The 27240-nt window shown below is 45.9% G+C and overlaps 2 protein-coding genes across 3 annotated transcripts; one reads left to right on the top strand and one right to left on the bottom strand.

Annotated features, from left to right (window-relative positions):
- The first annotated feature begins 4053 nt into the window (after positions 1 to 4053).
- LOC309527328 (uncharacterized protein) lies at positions 4054 to 15313 on the top strand. 2 transcript variants are annotated; one of them, XM_082214077.1, is made up of 4 exons: positions 4054 to 4140; positions 8616 to 8789; positions 10011 to 10184; positions 11018 to 15313. In XM_082214077.1, the coding sequence occupies exons 2-4, from the start codon at positions 8690 to 8692 to the stop codon at positions 12625 to 12627; spliced, it is 1884 nt and encodes a 627-aa protein (XP_082070203.1). In that variant the 5' UTR covers positions 4054 to 4140; positions 8616 to 8689; the 3' UTR covers positions 12628 to 15313. The 2 variants fall into 2 exon arrangements, with proteins under 2 accessions (XP_082070203.1, XP_082070204.1); XM_082214078.1 differs by lacking the exon at positions 8616 to 8789 and having other exon boundaries at positions 4068 to 4140.
- Positions 15314 to 21005: 5692 nt separating this feature from the next.
- Positions 21006 to 26709, bottom strand: LOC309526241 (zinc finger protein with KRAB and SCAN domains 1-like; the record flags this gene model as incomplete). The annotated part of the gene is made up of 6 exons (XM_082212154.1): positions 26044 to 26709; positions 24940 to 25051; positions 22311 to 22396; positions 21999 to 22125; positions 21362 to 21435; positions 21006 to 21038 (listed from the first exon to the last, which is right to left on the bottom strand). Exons 1-6 carry the CDS (start codon positions 26440 to 26442, stop codon positions 21006 to 21008), a joined length of 831 nt encoding a protein of 276 aa, XP_082068280.1. The 5' UTR covers positions 26443 to 26709.
- Positions 26710 to 27240: the final 531 nt, after the last annotated feature.

The following is a 27240-nucleotide window of genomic DNA, read 5'->3' as shown; positions in this document are numbered from 1 at the left end:
CAGTTCCACTGCCACAATCTAGTCTCTGATCAGTGGCACAGCCTCACTCTTGTGTTTGAATGTGAATAGCCACTCATTTCTAGGGAAATCATCTATCAGAGTGAGAGCATATTTCGCCCCGCCCAGACTGGCTACTGGCATGGGGCCACACAAATCTACATGCACCAGCTCAAAAGGTCTGGTGGTCACTCTTTCAGACCTTGGGTAGGAGCACGTTTTCACCTTTGCCTGCTTACAAGCCCTGTAATCAAGAAATTTAGCACATGACTTCATTTTGCACCCCTCAGAGCACTCTGGGATCTTCTTCACGTAATCCCAGGACACGTGACCCATTTTCTGGTGCCAAAGACGATGGCATGCATCATGGACTGGAACGTTGGCACATTGCACTTGAGCTGCCTCATTGGTACCTGGACCTGCAAGAGAAGCTTCTAGCACAAACAGCCTATCTTTACATTCCACACTGACCAGTTGTTGCCCATCCCTGGAAATAAAACACGTTATTCTCAAAACAGACTCTGTAACCATCAGCAAGAAGAGCGGCAACAGATTGCAGACAGCAGGACAATCCGGGGACGACAAACGCCCCTATTGACTCCTGTGAGAAAGAGCAGAACAGTGAGCCAGATTGTGTCAGAGGACATTTGGTTCCATCTGCAAGACAAACAGATTTCCCAGAGTTCCCAGAGGTGCAGTTCCGCAAAAGTCCACTAGATGGCATGAGGTGGTGGGAGGCACCAGAATTGATTATAAAGGTCAGCACAGCGTCCTGTTCACAACCCTTTACTCTTGCCATGGAAGCTGCTAGGTGCCTTTGTTTAGAGCCATCTCTGCCAGTTCCCTTTGTTTTCTGCTTCCCATGTTTCGCAGATGTGCTGGGTCTTATCTGTTGGTTGCTACAGGAGATGACCTTGGGTCCTTCCAGAGCCTCTACAGGGCAGTCGCTCATGAGATGGGAGGGGGACCCAAATCTGTAGCAGCATCTCGAAGCAAATGCCTGCACAATATCCCCTCCACTCCTTCCTGCGTTCCCTGCACCCCCACCTTTGGGTACACAGCCTGGGCCTAAAGCTCAAACCCCAGCTCTCTGTCTCCAGGCCTCTTCATCACGTGGCTTCCCGGAGACAAAGCATCAGCTCCCAGCTGTGGTTTCAGGAACGTGGCCTTCAGCTCCCACTTGGCCCTCAACTCCCTCATGGCCCTTGGCTCGTGCTCGGCCCTTGGCTCCCGCTGTGGTGACACAAACCCTCTCCAGCTCCTGCCAAGCAGCCTGAGCCATCTTGAGACCCTCAAGGTGGGGCAATAGCAAAGCGTCCACGCTAGCTCTCAGCATACACAGCACCTGCTGCTCTCCCTTCAGAGGTGCCTCCACGTCTGCTGCAGCAGCCTGGAAGGCTGGAGTTGGTTCCCTCTGAGTGCAGCTCCAGAGCCCTGTGGCCAAAAACCATCCCCTTGCTCTTCTGGACCAGACCTCCCAATTCTGGCTGTTGAGCCTTTCAAACAGGACATTGAAAGTCCCTTGAAGTTCTGCCATCTCCTCCCCCGGGGCTCAGTACTCACGCGTGCCAGCCGTCTTCCGATGAGAGGCCTGCAGCCTGCAGCACACAGCTTTCCAGCAGCTTCAGCCAGCAAGCTCTACTGCCTCTGCTCTTAGCACCAGGCAGGATCTCAGAGCTGGACTTCTCTGTAGCTCTTCAGCACACAGCACAGCAAAGAAATGAAAGATCTGCTTGCCTTTACAGCATAACTCTGTGTCCATAACCTCTGAGATTTATTGCTCCAGGGGAAAAGGTCCTGCAAGCTTTTGTTGCAGCCTCTTTTCCGGACTTCTGAGTGTAGCAGAGTAAAAACACAGTGATCAAAGCCCTTAGCCTTCTGTCTTCTGTGTGTGCCGTTAGTGTGCATAAATCAAGAGCCCACACAGCTTCTCCTAAGCTAAAAGCGTTTATTATTACAGAAGCAGTAAATTATCCAGTATTAAACAGAATGTGAGACATGTCTGTTCTGTACAAAAGCGAAACCAGAATAGAACAAATAAAACAGAATCTGAATGTGACACAGGATCCCTCCGCTCCACAGAAGGCAGGACGCATACACTGAGCTGTTTAACCCTGTAAGCTCAGGTTCTCCTCAAACTGTAAACAGATAAGAACATTCGTAGGATTATTGTAATAACCTGCAGTATTATAGGTGTATATTTGTAAAGTGGATGAATGAATGAGCAATTTAGGTAGATTAGGATATGCAGAAAATATGAAAAATAAATTTAAGGAACTGTGGAAAGAGAGGGAAGAAAGCCAAGTTTTGAAATGTTAAGATGATTGTAAATTTGATGAAATGTATAAATCTGAAAAGCGTAAATAATTTATTTACTTTTAAAAACAACCTCCATGGTTTGGTTCCTCCAATGGGAGAGGAGTATTGGGCTGCACTGGGGGCGCCTGAAGGCAGTGCCTGCTTTGTCACAGGGTGGTTGTGGGAATAAGATGGAGAGCAGACAGAAGAAGTGCACAAAATTACAGCTCGCCCCTATACACGAAGCCAAGCCAGAGCACAACTAAATGCAGCACAGCCATCTTCTCAGAAAAACTCTTCACAAGCTCAAGAGGTCAAGACACGAAAGCTTTAGCAACTAATCTACACTTAATGACCCACCCAGTGGTATTCAGAATATCACTCATGATATCACTCAAGATATCCCTCAAGTAATTAAGGAACAAAAGAAGAAAAGGCACACTAATCTAGGAACTTCCTCTCTGCCCAGAACGTTGGAGGCTATACACCACACCCCTCAACAGTATTTATAGGAACTCAAACACCAGATTCTGCTCTGTTCCAGTAACAAGAAGCCGAAAGCACCAGCCTGAAGATGACGAGTGAGACCTCGTCGAAACGTCGCCCAGACACCCCGACTCTTACACGGGAAGACACCCGAAGACACCAAAACCTGCATTCCTGTACCCGTGAAAATCTACGAAAGCATATATATATATATATATATATATATATATATATATATATATATATACTGTGTGTATATATATATATATGTGTGGGCATCACTTTCACGGCAATATATATACATAGATTGCCGTGAAAGTGATGCCCGCGAGGGGCCCTATCCTCCAGCCTGGCTGGTTTTGCACCGAAGACTCAAATCCAGCGCCCTTCTCTCTCTTTTTTAAAAAAATATTTTATTGCATTTTAAGAAAAAAGGAAAGATAACCAAGCATATATCAAACACAGAAATTCATGACTTACAGCTCTATAAAAAGAAGAAGAAAAAGAAAAAAGAAAATAAAAAGAAATCCCAATTTTTCATATACCTTTTTCATAACCATCTGGACTTCCTCGCATTTCCCTTCCCTGCATTCTCCATTAAGCAGATATGTTCAGCAATTTATTACCTTCTTTCAAATCTTATATTCTAATTCTGATATGTTATGTCTCTGATTTTAAATGTTTCCATCAAATATTTAACTACTTAGTTTAGGCATAACTTTACTTCAAATCTCGCCTTTATATTTCAACTTATTTCCTACGTTTCTCGTCTAGGCAGCTGATGCCATAGTCCTTCCATTCATGCACTTTCTTAACATTCATACAGTTTATAAAATTTTTGTCAATGGTCTTTAAACTTCTTCCAGTCCTCTTCCTCCTCCTCTTTTCCCAGGTCTCGAATTCTGCCAGTCATCTCAGCCAATTCCATGTAGTCCATCAGTTGCGTTTGCCATTCTTCCAGCGTGGGCAAATCTTGCGTCTTCCAATGTTTTGCAATCAGTATTCTTGCTGCTGTTGTTGCATACATAAAAAAGATTCTGTCTTTTTTTTTTTTTGCACCTTCTGGTCGATGATGCCCAGAAGGAAGCCCTCTGGTTTCAAATCGCCCTCCTCTGCGTGATCCGGATCCCTCCTCCTGCCTTGATCCGAAAAGCGCAACTGGGGAGGCGCGCAGGTAGCGCTATTTGGGGAGGAGAGGGAGCCAATGGGGGGGGGGGAGGGAATAGAGAGAGCCCGGCTGCCTAGAGAGGCCTGGGAACAGACCCTCCCCTCTCCCCCCCCCACCTCCCCTCCCCTCCCCGCTCGTCTTGGGTGGTCCCTCCTGATGCAGAGGAAGAGATGCGGCGCGCAGGGCGAGGGGTGAGTCGTGCCAAGGGGGAGATTTCGTGGGTGGGGGACCCGAATACGAGGGTGTTGGGGGGCTGAGAGGGGGGGGGAGGGAAGGATCTCTGGGAGGGACGCCCAGCCTTTTTGCTCCTCTCCAGGACTCTCCTTGAAGTCACATCCCTGCACGAGGCGAGGGGCGTCCTATCCCCCCCCGCAGCCTTTCTTCCCTGGAATCTGGATTCCTGCCCCCTTCCTCCTCCCAGTGGGGAAGCCGGATCTTCTGGGGGATCCAAACGTGGGGCGCTGCCTTACACCGAGCCCGCCCTTCGGTCGACGTGGGACAGAATTGCTCAGGGTCGCTGCCTTTGTTCTGGCAAAATACGCGCAGGGCTCGCGGGGTTCTTTATTATTATTATTATTATTATTATTAGGCGCTGAATTGACTTCAAAGCAACCCATTGCAATCTGTTGTAGCCTCACAGGATGCCCCTCTCTGGAATTTTATAGTAAATTCCATTTTTCGTTGTTGTCTTTTATTTTTACAAATAACACACCATCCTCACCCAAATATAATGTGCACACTTAATGTCGACTTCCCTTCCCCCCCCTTTCCACGGTTCATAATGCTTTTCTATTACATATTATAACCCTCCCTCTCTTTTCTCATTTTCATATCCAGATATTTCTTCCTGCAGAATTTTTTTTATCTTTTTTAGTGTCCCGGCCATAGTCTCTTCTAGGGCACATGGTCTGGGGGGGGGGAGGGGCTACATCGGAAGGGGAGCCAGGCTGGAGGAAGTGAGTTGGGGGAGGACCTGGGGAAACCCTGCCAGATGGGGGGGGGGAATAATAATTGCTTTTATTGTGGGGGGTTTTTTTCTATTGAAATAACTGGGAGCTTGTGGCCAGGGAGGCTGCAGTGCCAAAGCTCCCATCTAACAGAGATAAAAGTAGATGTAAAAGGCATGACTCTAGTCATGATGATGATGATGATGATGATGATATTACTATATATATATCCCCCCCATCTGGCTGGGTTCCCCCAGCCTTTCTAGGCGGCTGGGTTTTCTTGCATGGTGGGTTTCAAGAGGAAGGCACCCCTCCTTCACCATGGAGACTGTGTGTGGTCTCTCCACACACAGGGAGACTGACCCTCCAACAGCTCAACCTCCGGGGCAGGAAAATGCTTGCAGGGTCTCTGAGGCCCCCTTTGCTTCCGGCTAGTTTCTAATCTCCCCTTCTTGGTGTTGCGTTCGCAAAGTAAAGGAAGGACTGGACCCTGATTAAAAACAAGACACGAGGCTTTGACCAGCAAGGCTCTCGGAGAAAGTGCGTAAACCACACCCCTCGCCAGGCCATTTTATTAGCAAAAGAATCTTTCACACAGTGCTCGTAAGAACCGATCATATTTCCTCTGAGCATTTCATCAAACCCCACGTGGGGGAAAAGTTACACTACAACACTAATGAGCATGCATATATTTTGGGGTAAATATGTTGAGAACTACAAAGGGGTGCATCTGGCAACCCCAGAGCTGAGAAATAAACATGATAAGAACGATGGCCAGAAAGACCAGATCACTACCCAGCGGCGTAGCGTGGGTTGTCAGCACCCGGGGCAAGGCAAGTAATTTGCGCCCCCTAACCCGTGGATTTGCGCCCCCTAACCCATAGATTTGCCCTAACCCCAGATGTTGCGCCCGGTGCGGCCGGCACCCCCTGCACCCCCCACGCTACACCACTGTCACTACCACCTTCATGTGAGATCTGTTTCCTGGCTCCATGATTAACATTTTAAGATTATATATAAGAAACTACATCAAAGAACTTGCCCATTATCTTTTATGGCCTGACTGGCGAAGCAACTGCTGTGTACTGCTGTGTATGTGAGAAATGAGGATAGAGAAATGGGCAGTAGAGTCAAAAGGGCATGAAAAGGGCATGAATGTAGAATCTTATGGGATTTAATCAGAAATTATTGTCAATATATCAAACCCAGTCAACACAATGTCTTCATTGTAGACACGATGGCTTGATGTATATTTTATAATTCCTCATGGTAATCCCATCTGACCCCTACACTTGGGAAAGGTTATTTTTTAAAAATAGGTTTTTTTAAAAGTAACAAATACATTTATAACAAAATAAATTGCAAATCCATAAACAGAGATTACACTGCATCTCATGACTAGTCTCCCCCCCCCCTGTGTGTCCTAATATTAACATCTACAACTCCATATCAGTCCGTTGTCCATATTTTCCCATCCATCTGAATGGTCCGTGATCTTTAATACCTTACCGGTGTGGTTAAAATCCTGCTAATGCTTTCATCTATTTACAATGGGCTCCTAGATAAATTATAATCCCCCCCTTCTTTTAAAAGTTCCTGTCCTCTTAGTTTTCTCAAGAAGATCCTCTTTCAGGTCATCATCGTCATCATCATCACAACAATAACAATAACAATAACAATAATGTTATTTCTATCCCAGCCGTCTAGGCAGCTGGGTTTTCTTGCATGGTGGGTTTCAGGAGGAAGCATCCCTCTTTGACCACAGAAATAGTGAAAAACTTACCCTTCAACAGCTAAATGTCTGGGGCAGGAAAAGGCTTGCAGCGTCTGTGAAGCTCCTTTTGTTTCTTCTTCCCTCGCAATCTATCGGAACCACCTGCACCACCGGGGCCTGGTAGAGACCCCAAGATCTCCTGCAATGCTTTTGCAAAGTTTATTGCAGATAAAGTCGCTGAGATTCGGAAAGAGGTAGACTCCACCGTGGGAGCAGGGCCAGGGCGGGAGAGTGCTAGAGTTCTGTCTGGTCCTGTTACATGGGATCAATTCCAATCTGTTACCTCCGAGGATGTGGACAGGCTGCTTGGACAAGTGAAACCGACCACCTGTCTCCTTGATCCTTGCCCATCTTGGCTGATAAAAGCGAGCCAGGAAGGACTGGGCGATGGGCTCTGTGGGGTGTTGAATGCTTCCCTCTGTGAGGGAGCCTTCCCAGACCCGCTGAAAGAGGCGGTCATTAAACCGCTTCTTAAAAAAGCATCTTTAGACCCAGCCAATTTGGCCAACTATCGCCCAGTCTCAAATTTACCATTCTTGGGCAAGGTGATTGAGCGGGTGGTTGCCAGACAACTCCAAGCACGCCTGGAGGATGCGGACCATTTGGATCCCTTCCAATCAGGGTTCAGGCCTCACCATGGAACTGAAAATGCCTTGGTCACGCTGGTTGATGATCTCTGGCGGGCTAGGGACAAAGGTGAGAGCTGTTTCCTAGTTCTGCTGGATCTCTCAGTGGCCTTTGAACACCATAACATCCTTCTGGACTGTCTAGAGGGGCTGGGAGCTGGGGGCACTGTTATATGGTGGTTCTGCTCCTTTCTCCTGGGCCATGTCCAGAAAGTGGTGGTGGGGGATGAGTGTTCAGACCCCTGGGCCCTCAATTGTGGGGTGCCTCAGGGTTCTGTCCTCTCCCTCATGCTTTTTAATATCTATATGAAGCTGCTGGGAGAGATCATCAGGGGGTTGGGGCTGGGAGTTCATCAGTATGCAGATGACACCCAGCTCTACCTCTCCTTTAAATCAGAACCAGTGAAGGTCCTGTGTGAGTGCCTGGAGGCGGTTGGAGGATGGATGGCGGCCAACAGATTGAGGTTGAATCCTGACAAGACAGAAGTGCTGTTCTTGGGGGACAGGGGGCAGGCTGGTGTGGAGGACTCCCTGGTCCTGAATGGGGTAACTGTGCCCCTGAAGGACCAGGTGTGCAGCCTGGGAGTCATTTTGAACTCACAGCTATCCATGGAGGCACAGGTTAATTCTGTGTCCAGGGCGGCTGTCTACCTGCTCCACCTGGTACGCAGGCTAAGTCCCTACCTGCCCACCGACTGTCTTGCCAGAGTGGTGCATGCTCTAGTTATCTCCCGCTTGGACTACTGCAATGCACTCTACGTGGGGCTACCTTTGAAGGTGACCCGGAAACTGCAATTAATCCAGAATGTGGCAGCTAGACTGGTGACTGGGAGTGGCTGCTGGGACCACATCACACCAGTCCTGAGAGATCTGCATTGGCTCCCAGTACGTTTCTGAGCACAATTCAAAGTGTTGGTGCTGACCTTTAAAGCCCTAAATGGCCTCGGTCCTGTATACCTGAAGGAGCGTCTCCACCCCCATCGTTCGACCGGACACTGAGATCCAGCGCTGAGGGCCTTCTGGCGGTTCCCTCATTGCGAGAAGTGAGGTTACAGGGAACCAGGCAGAGGGCCTTCTCGGTGGTGGCACCCGCCCTGTGGAACACCCTCCCTTCAGATGTCAAGGAAATAAGCAGTTATCCTATTTTTAAAAGACATCTGAAGGCAGCCCTGTTTAGGGAAGTTCTTAATATTTAATGCAGTATTGTTTTTAACATGTGATTGGAAGCCGCCCAGAGTGGCTGGGGAAACTCAGCCAGATGGGCGGGGTATACATATATTATTATTATTATTATTATTATTATTATTATTATATCTCAGGAACCTGCAGCTTGTTTTGGCTTCTGAGCTCCCTAGGAAGTTTGAAAGAGTCTGATCCTACAAACCTGGCGAGGATGGAAGGGGGAAGATGGACGGTTGACTTGGTCAGGCTGCCTCCTGCATCCCTCCCCAAACCTGTTGAGCATTCCCTCCCAGGGCCCTCAGAGAGATCTGGTGAGTTGCAGGGAGAAAGGGCAAGGATGGATGGAGACAGGAGGGGGAAAACACATTGGCAAGGTGTTGGACAAATATGTCCCAAGGAATCTTTACCCAGAGGGCGTCAATTTACTCTGTGTAAAAAAGGAGTCTACACCAAGATCGGGCATCACTAGATTTATTACAGTAATGCACAGGCGGCCCCTCAGCTCACGCTGTAAAGGAGTGCTCATTCCAGCTTACATCACACATAATTTATAACCTAAAAGTGTTCAAAAATCCCTCCTACAATTCCTATTGGTTAATAAATTGCAGTTTACAGGCTTCGCAATCCACCTACACATATGTCCCCCACCAATAACATGGATCCCATGTCCATTCAAATTAGCCATTTCTCCTTTAGGGGTGAGTATCCATGAAGCGTTTGAGCACGCATACTAGTTCTTAAACTATCAGCTGCTATTTCTCCTTCTTATCTCGAGTCACCTCTAAACTATAAATCTATCACTTTCAGGATCAGCATGTGCCTTGAACACGTTCTTAGTCTTTCTTAGCATTAATTGCACCCTCTAACACGGAAAGGAGTTTAGGGAGAATCCTTTGATTCAGCTAAGGATTCATTTTTATTCATTTATTCCACATTGGAACAGGACCTATTTTTCTTGCATGGTGGGTTTCAGGAGGAAGGCACCCTCTTTCACCATGGAAACAGTTCAGTTAACCCCCGAATCTCCAAGCTTTATCTTTCTCTGTGTTCAGCAGAGCTGGGTGTCTATGGGCCAGTCTCAAAGCAGGGCTCACAGTCGTGTCTCTCCTTACCCTACTTCTCCAGGCACCGTTGGTCGGGTAAGCAGTTCACAGTTCTGTCTTTAGACCTTCTCTCTCTGCTCTCTGCTCTCAGTTCAGGCAGCAGCGTTCTCTCCTCTCTGGCAACCTTGACCGGGCAGCTGATAAGGAGGGAGGGAGCAGGCTGGGACAAGCTGAAGACAAGCTGGAACAAGCTGAAGCTCGCAGAGCCAACAGGAATTATAAAAGTGCTCAGAGTCTTTAAAATGTTTTCCGTTTGTTAGAAATTGGCATCCGGAGGGCAGTTAAGATAAGGTTTTAAAAGAATAAAAGTGAGCGCCGGAGAGCGTGACTTGCCTTGGCGCCATCTTGCCTCCTCCTCCCTATGAATGTTTCGTGAAATTCATCTTCAACAGCTAAATGTGAGGCTCCCTTTGTTTCTTCATCCCTCAGAAACCTGCAGCTCGTTTTCGCTTGGGAGCTCCTCAGGAAGGATGAAAGAGTCTGATAATGCAAACCTAGTGAGAATGGAAGGAGGAAGATGGACGGTTGACTTGGTCAGGCTGCATCCTGCATCCCTCTCCAAAACTGTTGAGCATTCCCTCCTAGGGCCCTCAGAGAGATCTGGTGAGTTGCAGGGGATAAGATATGGGCGCAGGGGTGGAAAGAGACAGGAGGAGGGAAACACATTGGCAAGGGGAAAAGATGGAGGTGAGGGAAAAGGCAGGAAGAAGGAAGCAGAGAGGCCTTTTCCCATGCTCCTCTTTGTTTCTGGAATCTGCTTTCATAGAGGAGCCAGAAACCTTTTTCCTCTCACAGCCTTTTGATTTTACATGTTTTCCCCCCACTACATGATTAAATGGTGATTATTACCTAGACTAATACAGAAATATGGATAAAGGGTGTTGTGGAAATGCTTTTAGTAATTATAGATTTGATTTGGCAGTCAAAGGGTCTATGCAGCGGCAGTTTGTCTGCTTCCCTTTCGCTGAAGACGTTGCGCAGATCGGCGTATTGTGGGGGCACCTTCCCTTTGTCTGTTACTTCCGTCCCTGCTAGGGTGACTCTGGCCCCTTCCGGAGCCTTCCCCTCTTTGCAGTGTTCTAGGCAATGCGCTGACCCAAAGGAGACCACTCCCTGATGCCAGCCCACTAGCGGATCGTGTAGCGCCAGCCAGCTCATCCCCAAAATAATGGGAGCTCCTCCCAAGGTAGCCACATTAAACGCTATCTGTTCGGTGTGCCTTGCCACCCTCATTATCATTGGAACCGTCTGTTGGCTGACTTCTCCTCCCAGTAGCTCCCGCCCATCGATCGTGGTCACCTGCAAGGGATTACTTAAAGGGATAGTCTGTATCTGGTGCTCTAGACAATTATAATTATGTATGTAATTTATATATCACCCTTCATACAAAGATGTTCTTTGAAACCCTAAAATCATTTCTCCCTTTTCCTCTGAAGCAGGTGGTGCAGACAATCAACAGGACTCTGCAGAATGTGGAATGAGCTTTATTGATGGTGGAAACCTTACAAACCATCAACGAACTCACACGGGGGAAAAACCATTTAAATGTTTGGAATGTGGAAACAGTTATAGTAGTAATGCCACTCTTAAACGACATCAGCAAATTCATACAGGGAAAAAACAATATGAATGTGTGGAGTGTGGGAAGTGCTTCAGTGAGAGTGGAAAGCTTACAAGACATCAACGGACTCACACAGGAGAAAAACCATTTAAATGTATGGAGTGTGGAAAGAGCTTCAGTGAAAGTTGGTCCCTTCATATGCATCATAGAAGTCACACAGGGGAGAAACCATTTAAATGTATGGAGTGTGGAAAGAGTTTCAGTTATAGTTCAAGCCTTGCTTTACATCATTACACCCACACAGGGGAGAAACCATTTGAATGCATGGAGTGTAAAAAGAGCTTCAATGACAAGGGAACACTTAGAAAACATCAACTAATTCACACAGGGGAAAAGCCATTCACATGTATGGAGTGTGGAAAGAGCTTCCGTCATATTAGTTCACTTCGTGTACATCAACGGACTCACACAGGGGAGAAACCATTTGAATGTCTAGAGTGTGGAAAGTGGTTCGGACGAAAGACACACCTCACTTCACATCGGCGAACTCACACGGGGGAGAAACTATTTAAATGTTTGGAATGTGGAAAGACTTCCATTGATAGTCGAACACATGCAGAACATCAACGAACTCACACAGGAGAGAAACCGCTTAAATGTATGGAGTGTGGAAAGAGCTTTGGTCAGAGTTCCAACCTTCGTACACATCAGCGAACTCACACAGGGGTTAAACCATTTAAATGTATGGAGTGTGGAAAGAGCTTTGGTACGAGTTCCCACCTTCGTACACATCAGCGAACTCACACAGGGGTTAAACCATTTAAATGTATGGAGTGCGGAAAGAGTTTCCGTCAGAGAGCACACCTTTACATACATAAACATACTCACACAGGGGTGAAAGACTTTAAATGCTTGGAGTGTGGAAAGAGCTTCAGTCGACGACATAGACTTAGTGAACACCAGAGAACTCACACAGGGGAGAAACCATTTACATGTATGCAATGTGGAAAGAGCTTCAGTCACAGTGGAGCCCTTAGAACACACCAGCAAACTCACACAGGGGTGAAACACTTTAAATGCTTGGAGTGTGGAAAGAGCTACAGTCGGCGTGATAAACTTCGTAAACATCAGAGAACTCACACAGGGGGGAAACGTATGGAGTGTGGAAAAGGTTTCCATCAGAGTGCACAGCTTACTTTACAGAAACATACTCACACAGGGGAGAAACCCTTTAAATGTATGGAGTGTGGAAAGAGCTTCAGCTGGAAGAATCAGCTTAATTCGCATCAACGAACTCACACAGGGGAGAAACCCTATAAATGTATGGAGTGTGGAAAGAGGTTCAGCGAAAGTTGCTCCCTTAATATTCATCATCGAACCCACACAGGGGAGAAACCATTTAAATGTATGGAGTGTGGAAATAGTTTCCGTCAGAGGACACACCTTACTTTACATAAACGTACTCATACAGGGCTGAAACACTAAATACTTGGAGTGTGGAAAGGGCTTCAGTCAACGTGAGAAACGTAGTGAACATTCACTCGATGTTCATTATTTTACATAGAATTCTAGAATGCTAGAGTTGACCATGGACATAATTTGAGGGATTTTTCGATGGGGCAGTGTGAAAACACATTCACTGTATTTTGTTCACTTTTCTGGAACAAATGAACCTCAAAGGCAGACTTGCATGACAATGCACCAAGAGGTTCAATGCTGTCAATTGTGGACTGAATCAGGACAATGGATATTTTTCACAATATGTGGGTGAATCGTATTCACAGTACCAACTCCAGTGGTACTTTGGTTTAAGAACAACTTAGTTTATGAACAACTTGGAATAAAAATGCTGGAAACCTGTAAGTTGGTGTTTGGGTTGGTGAACTTTGCCTTGGAAACAGAACATGTTCCGCTTCCTGTTGAGTGTGTTCCATTTGTAAATTGAGTCCCCCGCTGCTAATCAGAGGCTTCCTGTTGAGTCTGTTGGCAGTTGAGTGCGGAGCACCCACACAACACAAAAGCGATATTTGGAGCTTTTGTTTTTGCTATCCTTTGTGTTTTTGTGTGGCTTTTTCATCTTTTTTTTACTGTGTCCTGTTCTTCGTTTTATGGTACTGACTTTTGACTGTGGCTAGTGACTTGGTTTTTGTGACTGTGACTTGTGACTTGGTTTTTGTGACTGTGACTTGTGACTTCGTTTTTGTGACTGTGACTTGTGACTTCGTTTTTGTGACTTGTTTTTGTGACTGTGTGGAACCCAGGTCAGCTACTGGTTGATTGTGTGACTGCAGAAGTGGATACAGGGAACCAGGCAGAGGGCCTTCTCGGTAGTGTCGCCTGCCCTGTGGAACGCCCTCCCAGCTGATGTCAAGGCAATAAACAACTATTTTACTTTTAAGAGACAACTGAAGGCAGCCCTGTTTATGGAGGTTTTTAATGTGTAATGCTGTATTGTTTTAAATATTCAGTTGGAAGCCACCCAGAGTGCCTGGGGAAACCCAGCCAGATGGGCGGGGTATAAATAATAAATTATTATTATAAAAGTCCCTCATCCACACAATTACTATCATCAGTGCATGTAAGAAAAAAAAATAATTTTATTTTTTATCATCTACAATACTGTCTTATTTATTTTATTGTACAGTATATTGATTATTGCCATCCTTTTATGGATCAGTGGTCTTGTTAGATAGTAAGATTCATGTTAAATTGCTGTTTTAGTGGGGGTTTTTCATTGTCTGGAATGGATTAATCCATTTTCCATTACTTTCTATGGGAAAGCATGCCTTGGTTTAAGAACGCTATGGTTTAGAATGGACTTCCTGAACAGATTAAGTTCGTAAACCAAGGTATCACACTGATTTTGTGTGTGAAAACAGCTATTAATAAAAGCGGTGGACTTGTAATCTGGTGAACCAGGTTGGCTTCCCCGCTCCTCCACATGCAGCTGCTGGGTGACATTGGACTAGTCACACTCCTCTGAAGTCTCTCAGCCTCACTCACCTAACAGTGTTTGTTGTAGGGGAGGAAGGGAAAGGAGATTGTTAGCTACTTTGAGACTCCTTAAGGGGAGTGAAAGGCGGGATATCAAATCCAAACTCTTCTTCTTTTTCTTGACTGGGAAGTCAAGGAGGAGGAGGTTAAAGCTGATTAAATGGGCCCAGGATTTGGGGTATAACAGATATGAAAGAGTGGGAATATTTATGGAAAGTGAATTTGAAATTAACAGTGGGCTATACCTTGAGGGGAAAATTCCAAAAAAATGCAATACTTTTGGTATTTGACCCCATGGAAAGTTTCAAAAATGTATAAAAACGTTTCTAGTAATTGTTGGAGATATGGAGAAGGAACAGGCACAATGTTCCATATGTGGTGGCTGTGTAAAAAAAATCAAGGGTTTCTGGGATGACATCTATATAGAATTTTAAAAAATGTTAAATGTTTGTTTCCCAAAAAAACAGAAGCCTTTTTATCACAGGCCCTGATATTCCTAGAAATGTAAGAGAGGTCTTTTTATACGCCACTGTTGCTGCTAGAGTCCTAATAGTGACAAATTGGAAAAGTGATAAAGTTCCTTCCAGGTTAGAATGGTTACAAGAATTGGTCTAATATGCAGAGCTAGCCAATCTAGCAAAAAAAGAAAAAGAAAAAAAAAGAAAGAAAATTCAAAACAAGTATTTATTTGAAAATGGGAAGTTTTTAAAAGATATCTTAAGAACAGTTGTTGCAGCTTGAACTCAGTCACAGCCTTTGAATAACATTTGTAGCTGTTTTAAGTAAGAAAAAGGACACAGGAGAAATAATATTTTCTTATACAACAAGTGAATGTGTTTTTGCAATAAGTCAGCAATGGTTAAATAAAGTATGGAGACAATGAGAAGTCCAGTGTCAAATCTTTTCATATGAGCATTTGAGGAAAGAAAAAGCCACCTCAAATGCTGTAGCAATATTTTTTTTTATGATCCCGTCAGTATTTTCAATGCTACTATTGCAGAGGGTCACATGATTGGATGTTTCCATTTCTTATCATTGTTTGTGTATAAGAGGAAGTCAGGTTGACGAACCTCTGCTCTTTAATTCTCTCTCTGCAGACAGAGAGATGTGTGAGAAGACACTCACGCCATGTTTCTTTCGTTTTCTTTGCTGTAAATAGTAAATGCTTGACGCCACATTTCCTGCACAATCTTGCTTTCGCTGACTCTGCTATGTGTGCACATATCTTTCGGATGTGTGCTGAAGAGTTTACAGGACTCCGACAGGTGGACGTCCCCCTGCCCCTCTCACCAAAGAATGCTGCATCCTATTTGGGACATTTGCAGGAAATGTAATGGGGGACCTCCAGGAAAGTGTGTGTCCCTCCATGAGAACCAGCCACCCGTTCACAAGAACATACGCAGAGCGCTGATGGATCAGTCCGAAGTCTGCTTAAGGCAACAAGCACTGCATATCCCAGGGAAAGTTGTCAGCCAATGTCTGTAGCATATGCCCATTTAGAATTTGCTGATACACAGCATCTGCATTCACATTCAAGAGGGAACCAGATGTGCACACATCTGAGATGGGGGACACCTGGCTCTGCAGCCTCCTTCTGGCCAGGAAGCTCTGCTCCGACCTCCTGTTGCCATTGCCATTGCTTCTTCCCTCAAAGGGGCACCACCGCCAGCCACGCTTCTCACTCTGCATCACCAAGCCAGCCCGCCTGGGCTGGTTCCAGGGGTTTACCGTGCAGCATGGTCGAAGTCCGGTCCTAGGTCGAGGGTAAGGAGGCTGTCCGTCAGGGGCGAAGCGAGGTGCAAAGCGAGGAGTCTGGCATGGTCAGGAACTCAGGAGAGCAGGTCAGGGTGCCGGCAGGAACAGGTTACCAACGATGTTGCTCCCGCAACCTGGGACTGGGCTGACTGGCCTTTATCTCCTCTGAGGCATAGGGCGGTCCCGGCCCACAGGTGACTCGCCTCTCCTGGCCTTAAGGCGAGCACTCCTTTTGAGAGAACTTAGTTCCCTCCGCCTCTCTGCCCTGAACCTCTGCAGTTCAGGAGAGGCTGGAGGGTTACTGGACCCAGAGGCAACCTCACCTTCCCCTGACAGGGCTGGGAGAGGAGCACCTGCAGACTCGATCACCTCTGGAGCCAGAGCGGATTCAGCTGGTGTCTCCTCCTGAGGATCCGGCACAGGTGAGGGCCCTTCAGGTTCAAGCCCCTGCCCCGGCTTAGCCGGCCCTGGAGGCGGGGACTCCTGTGCAGGCTGGGATTCCTTAGGCTCAGCCTCTGAATCAGATTCCCAGGCCACCACACTGCCAATCAAAAGGTGGGGCCTCAAAATGTCCAGAAATTTTGTGTCCAGCTCTCCCCGTTGTTATCATCCCCCTTCCATGCATGTACTCCCTTGTTAGCGGCTTTGTTTCCATGCATGTACTCCCTTGTTTGCAGTTGAGAGAGCCCAAGCACCTAACCAGTGAGAGAAGGAAACTCTGTTGACATTTCCTTTCCACCTTAAGGAACAGACATGGGATTGTTACGTGTCACATGTATGTTTACATTCCAGCACAGTATGCTGGGAACCTCCGTTGTGTGTATAGCTTTTGCTTTTCCTGTTCTCTCTGAGACGACATGAGAGAGAGAGAGAGACGACATGTTTCTTTGTCCTGATTTATGATTAATAAATCTCTAGTTGTAGTATGCTTTCAAAAGCCTCACGCCTATTCTGTGTGCGCAGTTCTATCTGCTGATAGTGTGCCCTGGCTTTAAAGCCCAGGTTGCTGATGGAAAGAGATGGCACAGCTGGGGCTTGCAAGCTGGCCTCCCAGCCCTCTGCGTGCCAACAATCTCCTCCTCCTCCTCTGTGGGACAGGAAAGTTGGAAGAGCCGCTGAAGGGCAGGAACGGAGCTGAGGGCAAGGGCTGCGGCAAAGGCCTGGTGAGCTGCAGGTTTAACCACCCTGGTCTAACTTATGAGATGCATGCCATGATGCTGAAATGAACAGTAGTCCAGAAAAACTTAAACCATCGTAAATTTGCTGCTATATAGATTGGCTATTGTGGAGTGAAAACACTAGAGACAATATACCATATAATTTTGGACTGCCCTCTGTCTGACATTCTTCGGAGAGAGACCTACTGGAGACCCCTTTGAAGCTTAAAGTATCTACTTCAGGCATCCCCAAACTTGGCCCTCCAGATGTTTTGGTACTACAATTACCATCATCCCTGACCACTGGTCCTGTTAGCTAGGGATGGTGGGAGTTGTAGTCCCAAAACATCTGGAGGGCCAAGTTTGGGGATGCCTGATCTACGTGGAATGAATTTGTAATTCATCATTATGTAAAGATTTCATATACGTATTGCAACATTAATAATAAATAAATATTTTTTTAAAAAAAAGAATTTGTAATCCAATATCTGTTGAGGAATGGTATACGTACTTGAAACCACTGAGATGGTTTCAGGATATTTAGCAGAGATTTTAAAAATTAAATTGTTTTAATTAAATGTTTTATGGATGGTCTTTTATGATTTTATTGTCATGCAAAAAAAAAAAATTTTTTTTGCTTTTAATTTTTTTATTATTTATACCCCACCTATCTGGCTGGGTTTTCTGAGCCACTCTGGGTGGCTTCCAGCAAAATATTAAAATGCAATAATTGCTGAATAGAATAAAGGCTAAATAGATGAGTATATTACATTGTTGGTTTCATAATTTTCTTTCTGCAGCAGAGTTCCTTTTACAGAAAATATTTCCTGCATCTCTTACTTCTTTACAGCAGCAGCAGCATTCCAGCTATCTCTGGAATAAACACCATTTGTTTCTGCTTAGCTCTCTCTCTTTTTATTGTTTCTCAGAGTCTTTATTATTTACAAAACTTTATGCTGGTCATTAATATAGAAAGAAACAAACAAAGAAAGAAGCATAATAATTGTCTCTTTTTAGCCATCCGGCCAGAGACCTAATGCTGACCCATTCACATACTCATTTACAGTGCCCCAGACTGAGTTGATCGCATGCCCTGAGAAGGACACCTCTTGCTGGGGAGATTTTCTGTTGCCTAGCAACTTGTTCAGGGCCATAGAATCATAGAGTTGGAAGGGACCCAAGGGACATCTACTCCAGCCCCCTGCAATGCAGGATTCTCTACTAAAGCATCCATGGCAGATGACCATCCAAGCTTTGCTTTAAAAACTCCGTGGAAGGGGAGTCCACCACCTCCCGAGGGAGTCTGTTCTACTTTCAAACAGCTCTTACTGTCAGAAAGTTCTTCCTGATGTGTAGTAGGCATCTCCTTTATTGGAAGTTGAAACCATCGGTTCGGGTTCTATCCAGCTTGAACAGAACCCCTGTCGTTCCTCAAATGGAAGTAAGCCTTCTCTTCATTCGAGCTGATGGCCTATGAGAGGACCAGGGAGAAGACTATGCCCCACGGAGAACCTGAAGGTCCATAAATAGTAACACCCTAGAGGTCCCAGGCCGTAAGGAAGTCAGATTAGCCTCAACCAGAGCCAGGGCCTTTTCATGCGCGACCGCTGAAAACCGGAAGTAACCCAACCTGGTACTTCTGGGTTTTGGCAGATCCGTAACCTGAAAAAACACAACCTGAAGTGTCTGTAACCCGAGGTATGACTGTACACACATGTATTTGTCCATGTGGAGATGTCAGTATTGAATCTGTAGCTCACTTGCTGCTGGCTTGCACTCTTAAGGATTTGAGGAGCGACGTTATTACCTCTCTGCTACTATCCATCCCAGCTCAGGTGTGTCCTTTCTTCTTCTAGATGAAGATGACGATAACCAGCAGACAGCAAAAACTGCAGAAAATTTAAGCAGAGGCAACGAGAATAAGTTCTGTTACCTGATTCTCTTTCTAACGTTGCACAATTTATTTATTTTTAAGCGAAAGAAATCCTATTGCCTGCTTCCGATGTTTTATCTGCGGCCAGAGGATCGTGTATTAATTCTGGCATTTGTATTGATGTCAATTTGTATTGATGTCAATGCGGGTGGCGCTGTGGGTTAAACCACAGAGCCTAGGACTTGCCGATCAGAAGGTTGGTGGTTCAAATCCCCACGACGGGGTGAGCTCCCGTTGCTTGGTCCCTGCTCCTGCCAACCTAGCAGTTTGAAAGCACGTCAAAGTGCAAGTAGATAAATAGGTGCTGCTCTGGCGGGAAGGTAAACGGTGTTTCTGTGCGCTGCTCTGCTTCGCCAGCAGCGGCTTAGTCATGCTGGCCACATGAGCTGGAAGCTGTACGCCGGCTCCCTCGGCCTGTAAAGCGAGATGAGCGCCGCAACCCCAGAGTCGGTCACGACTGGACCTAATGGTCAGGGGTCCCTTTAACTTTTACAACTTCCCTATTTTGCATAGCTACGGTAAGCATTTCATAGAATCATAGAATCATAGAGTTGGAAGAGACCACAAGGGCCATCGAGTCCAACCCCCTGCCAAGCAGGAAACACCATCAGAGCACTCCTGACATATGGTTGTCAAGCCTCTGCTTAAAGACCTCCAAAGTAGGAGACTCCACCACACTTCTTGGCAGCAAATTCCACTGTCGAACAGCTCTTACTGTCAGGAAGTTCTTCCTAATGTTTAGGTGGAATCTTCTTTCTTGTAGTTTGGACCCATTGCTCCGTGTCCGCTTCTCCGGAGCAGCAGAAAACAACCTTTCTCCCTCCTCTATGTGACATCCTTTTATATATTTGAACATGGCTATCATATCACCCCTTAACCTCCTCTTCTCCAGGCTAAACATGCCCAGCTCCTCAGCGCTTTGTGTTTTAGTCTATAGCTTTGGTTAGTGGCTGATGCAAATTCAGAAAGAAGGAGTGAGGGGAAGACTCCTGAGGGGAAGGGCAAAGGCAGTGAGGAGGAGGAGGACTCCAAGGAGACAGAGATGCAGGAAGACATGGGCAAGCAAGTAAATAAAGGGAAGGGGTCGGAAGATGCCCACTTTGCCCCCCCCGAACATTCCTCAAGTCTCCCCACGGAGCCTCAACTCACCCAACCTGGTGCCCTCCAAGTGTTTTGGACTACAAGTCCCATGAGCCCCCAAACAGCATAGTCAGTGGCAGAAGTAGGGAGCCCATAACCCCTTCACTTACTGTGGCTTCATCCCACAGCCTAGGACCCTCGTACCTACGGGACCGCCTCTCCCGGTATGCCCCACAGAGGACCTTAAGGTCCATAAATAACAACACCCTAAAGGTCCCGGGCCCTAAGGAAGTCAGATTAGCCTCAACCAGAGCCAGGGCCTTTTCAGCACAGGCTCCGACCTGGTGGAACACTCTGCCTCATGAGACCAGGGCCCTGCAGGATCTGATTTCTTTCCGCAGGGCCTGTAAGACAGAGTTGTTCCACCTGGCCTTTGGCTTGGAGCCAATTTGATCCCCTCCCCCCCCCCATTTTCTTTTTTCTTTCTTCTTCTGTGATGGAACTCCTATTTGGGGACTTCCCTGGCTTTTTTCTGGCCCACATAGGACCAGTCTGGATATCTGGCCTTGGTGAAAATGTGACGTTTTCATCCCAAAAAAGTTTTTGATTTGAGTTTCTACTGAAATGAGGCTGCATTTTAATGTTGTATTTTAATCTTGTTTTTAAGTTGTATTTTAATCAATTGTTTTTATACCTGGTGTTAGCTGCCCTGAGCCTAGTCTTGGTTTGGGAGGGTGGGGTATAAATAAAATCTATTATTATTATTATTATTATTATTATTATTATTATTATTAGCCATGGCCTTGCTGGCTGAGTCTGGTAAGAGCTGTAGTCCAAAAATTTCAGATTGGGGAAGGCTGAGTTAGTCATCGAATTATAGAATTGTAGAGTTGGAAGGGTCTATTTCAACCCCTGCAATGCGGGAATCACATCTAAAGAATCCCTCAAGGATGGCAATTCAAGCTCTGCTTAAAAACCTGCAACACAGGAGAGTGTGTTGAGCAGTGTCAGGGATTGCATGAAGCTTTGTCAGGCTTGTCAGCCAAGATTCCTGCATTGCAGGAGGTAGAACTAGACGACTCTGAAGGTACCTTTCAATTCTATACTTCTGGAACCTCTATGTCCATTAATTCCAACGGGCCTGCTCTCAGTAAAACCTAACCTGGCTACCACCCATTATTGGCTACCAGCATTTCCATACTGCCTATGAACACTGCAACATTCTCTTTAGGATAGTACGTACGGCACCTCGTAGGCAACTCATAAACGTTACAGATGAATAAATAAGGTCAGACCACACCTGGAATACTGTGTCCAATTCGGGGCACCATAATTTAAGGACGTTGACGAGCTGGAACGTGTGAAGGAGGGCAACTAGGATAATCAAGGGTCTGGACACCAAGCCTTATGAGGACCGCTTGAAGGAGCTGGGTATGTTTAGCTTGGGAAAGAGGAGACTAAGAGGAGATATGAGAGTCATCTTCAATTATCTGAAGGGTTGTCACATGAAAGATGGAGCAAGCTTGTTTTCTCCTGCCCTGGAGGGTAGGACTTGAACCAATGGCTTCAAGTTACAAGAAAGGGGATTCCGACTCAACATCAGGAAGAACTTTCTGACAGTAAGAGCTGTTTGGTAGTGGAATGGTCTCTCTCAGGAGGTTGTGGTCTCTCCTTCTTTGGAGGTTTTTAAAGCAGAGGTTGGATTGGCCATATGGGAATGATTTTTTAGCTGGGATTCCTGTATCGCAGGGGGTTGGACTAGATGCCTCTTGGAGTCCCTTCCAACTCTACAATTCTATGATTCCATGAAATACAGCACCAAAGGAACACAGAGCAGCCACCATACTCCTCAGTGACTTCACAAAAATACATGAATGCAAACAGGTAACAACAGCAATCCTGGCTTACAGCAAATATCAGCGAAAGGAGGCCCTTACCCAGAGAGGACATATTCCCATAATTGTTCTCCATGACTTCCTTGTGCAGATCCCTTTGGCCCAGATCTGACAGAGCCCAGTTCTCCTCTGTCAAATGCACAGCCGCCTTCTCAAACATCACCGGATCCTGAAAGATGTAAACATCCAAAAACACAAAGGGGGAAAGGCAGAGGGGCTTGGGGAGTCTCCCTGCAGGAACCAAAGCATCCTTGGCTAGCCTAGTGGGCAGATTTGGCAGAATCCAAGGGAGATGAGTAGGGGATGGAGGAAACGCATCCTGCCTCCCTCCCACCCGGCTAATTCATCTCCTACCTGATCTGGCCGCTGCACAGCAAGAGCTTCCGTTCCACTGCAAAGAGGGGAAGACCTAGAATGACGCACCAAGGTCATTTCATCACCTGTAAGGCAGGCAAAGGGGGGTGGGAGGACATTAGATCCCATTAGCTATCTGGCCCTGTTCAATTGTCAAAGCCCTGAATGGTGCTTTCTGACACATTTTTCTTTATAAGATCATTTATGACGACGCGTCCTAGCTCATCATCCATAGATTCAAACTGCAATATAAGAAACTGCAATGCAAGGAACAAAGGGAGCTATTAAAGTACAATCAGAAAATCTATAGGAATTTCCAATGAAATGGACACATGATATGCCATCTCCATCTACAAATAATAATAATAATAATAATAATAATAATAATAATAATAATAATTTTTTATTTATACCCCGCCCTCCCCAGCCAAGGCCGGGCTCAGAGCGGCTTACAAGCAATAATAAAAACAAGATGAATGATTACAACTTAAAAACAAAAATAAAACACAACATTAAAATAATGGAACATTAAAATATTAAAATGTAGCCTCATTGTAGGAGAAGGAAAAGAAAAAAGAAAATGGGGGGGAGGGAATCAAATTGGCTCCAAGCCAAAGGCCAGGCGGAACAACTCTGTCTTACAGGCCCTGCGGAAAGAAATCAGATCCTGCAGGGCCCTGGTCTCATGAGACAGAGCGTTCCACCAAGTTGGGGCCAGTGCTGAAAAGGCCCTGGCTCTGGTTGAAGCCAATCTAACTTCCTTAGGGCCTGGGACCACTAAAGTGTTGTTATTTATGGACCTTGAGGCTCTCCGTGGGGCATACCAGGCGAGGCATTCCCGTAGGTACGAGGGTCCTAGGCCGTGAAGGGCTTTAAAGGTCAAAAGCAGCACCTTAAATCTGACCTCAGGGCTCCTGAAGGAACATCTCCACCCCCATCATCCAGCCCAGACACTGAGATCCAGCTCCGAGGGCCTTCTAATGGTTCCCTCTCTGCAAGAAGTGAAGCTACAGGGCCTTCTTGGTAGTGGCACCCTCCCATCAGATGTCAAGCAGATGAGTAAACTATATAACCTTTAGAAGGCAGCCCTGTACAGGGAAGCTTTTTAATGTGTAATGTTTTATTGTTTTTATATATGTTGGATGCCGCCCAGGGTGGCTGGGGCAACCCAGTCAGGTGGGAGGGGTACAAATATTAAATTTACTATTATTATTATAATATTATTATTCACATACCATTTTGAGAGGGGCAGTTATAGTGATAGTATTTACTCAAAACAACAACTGTATATCCAGTGAGATTAATGGGCCAAACTTAGTCTTGCTCATTAATTTCTTTCTTTTTTAAAATAATTTTTATTAACTGGCCAATCACATCAAATTAAATCATATCACATAAATTCCGAATTACAAAGCCGAATTTTAAATTTTGTTGGGGGGACCCATATTTCAAGATCCGAAGGGGGATTCTGATCATCTTCTTGCTGCTGTGTTAATGTCCCAATCAGTCCAAATCAATCCAAACAAAGTTCATAGTTCTATCCCATCTTATCTTGCTGTTTCCACATCACATCTTGTTCATATATTTTCTCTTTTTTCTTTATGATCTCTTCTGATAGTCTCCTTAAGCCGATAAACACCAATAGTAATAATAGTCCTGTGTGAATTTTCCGTTCTTCCAATCCTCAAATCGAGATGGTTTCCATATATCGTCTCCTTCATAGATAACATCACTCTTTCCATCATAGTCTCGTAAAACTGTCGCTCTTAAATCCCACTGAGGAGTTTAACCCACAATATATAAACAGCTCTATTTCTCTCTTTCTCCTCCCAGACTCAAGACCTCCGACAGAACTTCCCAATATGGCGACGGCATTTTTAACTGTGTCATTCCCAAGCTCTTACACATTCCACGCTCTTCTTAAAACGTGCTTTGGTTCGAAAGTTTATCTCCACACAGCCTTAAATCCACAGCTTAAGTCCTTAAAACAACATTTCTGACTCATAAGGTTAGGGGATTCTTGTTTAATCACATAGGGAAAGAAGGAAGAGTTTCCTCCCCCCATCAGTCATTTGCTGTACCTTGTCTTGGCGTATCTTCTCATGTTTTGTTCTTATCTTGTTTTGTCAGAGATCTCTTATGTTAGCAGTCTTTACTCCCCCTTCTTTCTTGAAATACGTGCATTCCTTTCATCCAAATTGTTTCCTTTGAAGTTCTGCATCTAGTGGCGCGAATCAGGGACGACGTTCAGGAGTGCCGAAATCCCACAGGAGGGCTTTGTGCCTAGTGCCCCCACCCCCACAAATTCGGGGGTGATATAGGGCTCAGCAGGCAAGGGCCGTCCCCCCCACAATCCTGGGGGGGGGTTAAGGAGGCTAATTACCCCCATCATAGCCTCCAAATTACCTCGTGTGGGTAGGAGAGATGTTATTATCAGCCATCTTCCAATGCGCCCCCTAGTGGCCCCCCCTCATTAATTTCAATAGGTTAATATTTTATACGTTAATCGTATGCAGTGGTTCTTTTGTAAGGTATGTTGTAGTTGATGGCATTAATATTCTAATCAACGTGACATCTGTGTTTGAATGGGAAAGAAATAATAAATAAATGCATGGATACTGATCATTACCTGGTGAGGTAGCTCTTCCGTCGCGCTCTATCACGACCCATCTGAATGTAGGATCTGCTGGAAACTTCTCTGTCTCAGAGAAATCAGGGGCCACATCTGTCTGCTCCTCCACCTGAAACAGCAGCAATGATGGTCGCTGGCAGGTAAGGAAGAGCCATCAGGAAAGGAAAAGGGCAGGCCAAGGCCAAGGCCAAAGCGTGGCTTGAACAAAATTTGGATCCTTCCATATGAAAGCACTGACACTTTGGAACTCCCCGCGCATTGATATCAGTCAGGTGCAAGTACCCGCTAAAAACTTTTTTTGACTTACCTGTTAAAAGATATTTAGAATGCTGACATGTTTTACTTTATTGTCATTTTCTGAATGTTTTAATTGTTATTGGTTTTTTTTACTAATAATCCCATATAATTTTTTTACGAAACAAAACAAATTTTAAAAGAGATATTTTGGGGGTAAAAAAAACACCTGGTGAACTTGTTTGTGACATCTGGTTTTATCAGTAATTTTAATGCACATTGTATAGTGGTACCTCGGGTTAAGAACTTAATTCGTTTTCGAGGTCCGTTCTTAACCTGAAACTGTTCTTAACCTGAAGCACCACTTTAGCTTATGGGGCCTCCTGCTGCCGCCACAGCGCAATTTCTGTTCTCATCCTGAAGCAAAGTTCTTAACCCGAGGTACTATTTCTGGGTTAGTGGAGTCTGTAACCTGAAGCGTCTGTAACCCGAGGTACCACTGTATATAAATCTCTTAGTGGCGTCAGTGATTAAGCAGGACACAAATCCCATTAGATAAAAAAATAAGGAGTTCAAAATACAGTTGTACCTTGGTTGGCGAACAGAATCCGTTCCGGAAGTTGGTTCGACTTCCGAAAGCGATCGAAAACCAAGGCGCGGCTTCCGATTGGCTGCAGGATCTTCCTGCAGCCAATCAGAAGCCGTGTTGGATGTCCGGGTTCCAAAGAACGTTTGCAAACACTCACTTCTGGGTTTGTGGCATTTGGGAACCAAAACATTCGAGTCGCAAGGCGTTCGTCAACCAAGGTACAGCTGTATTACTGATCCTGTCGTCTACCTCTTCAGATGACAATAAAACAATCTCACCTGTTTCTCCTCTTCCTGCTTCTTCCCCTCCTCCTGGCTCAGGAGGAAGCCTTCTGCCAGGGCCACCGCCTGGGAGCTGGTCTCCACTCCGCACTCCCTGACCCAGTTCTCCATCTCCGGGGGGAGGACAGCCAGGAACTGCTCCAAGATCACCAGGTCCAGCATCTGGGCCTTGGTGAGCCTTTCCGGCTTCAGCCACTGACGGCAAAAGTGATGGAGCTGACTGCAAGCCTTACGGGGTCCTCCGGCCTCCTGGTAGCAGAAACGTCTGAAGCGCCTTTGCGGAGCGTCTGACATGGCCTTTTCCTCTCCTAGCGTATTCTGTGCTGCCCTGTCCCTGTAAGCTTTACAGCTCCCTGTTTCGATCGGATCAGGAAAAGAGGAGTCTCTCTCCTCCATCTTTTGCTCTAATAATAATAATAATAATAATAATAATAATAATAATAATAATAATTTATTTTTACCCCACCCATCTGGCTGGGTTTCCCCAGCCACTCTGGGCGGCTTCCAACAGAACACTAAAATACAATAACCTATTAAACATTAAAAGCTTCCCTAAACAGGGCTGCCTTCAGATGTCTTCTAAAAGTCTGGTAGTTGTTTTTCTCTTTGACATCTGCTGGAAGGGCGTTCCACAGGGAGGGCGCCACTACCGAGAAGGCCCTCTGCCTGTTTCCCTGTAACTTGGCTTCTCGCAGGGAGGGAACCGCCAGAAGGCCCTCAGTGCTGGACCTCAGTGTCTGGGTAGAACGATGGAGGTGGAGACGCTCCTTCAGGTATACTGGATCGAGGCCGTTTAGGGCTTTAAACGTCAGCACCAACACTTTGAATTGTGCTTGGAAAGTTACTGGGAGCCAGTGTAGGTCTTTCAAGACCGGTGTTATACGGTCTCGGCGGCCGCTTCCAATCACCAGTCTAGCTGCCGCATTCCGGATTAGTTGTAGTTTCCGGGTCACCTTCAAAGGTAGCCCCACGTAGAGTGCATTGCAGTAGTCCAAGCAGGAGATAACTAGAGCATGCACCACTCTGGGGAGACAGTCTGCGGGCAGGTAGGGTCTCAGCCTGCGTACCAGCCTCTGTACTTCAAGCTTCCAAGACCACAGAAAGACTTTATTCCTTGTTCTTCTGTCAATTTCTCTCCCTCTGAGCAGAAGGCTTCCCCCAGATCAGAGAGGCTGCAAGGACCTGCACAAGTGC

This window comes from Podarcis vaucheri, assembly GCF_965113315.1.
Source record: "Podarcis vaucheri genome assembly, chromosome: 2".
Taxonomy (NCBI): Eukaryota; Metazoa; Chordata; class Lepidosauria; order Squamata; family Lacertidae; genus Podarcis; species Podarcis vaucheri.
The sequence above is the reverse complement of the archived record's forward strand: the minus strand, read 5'-3'. Positions and strand labels throughout refer to the sequence as shown.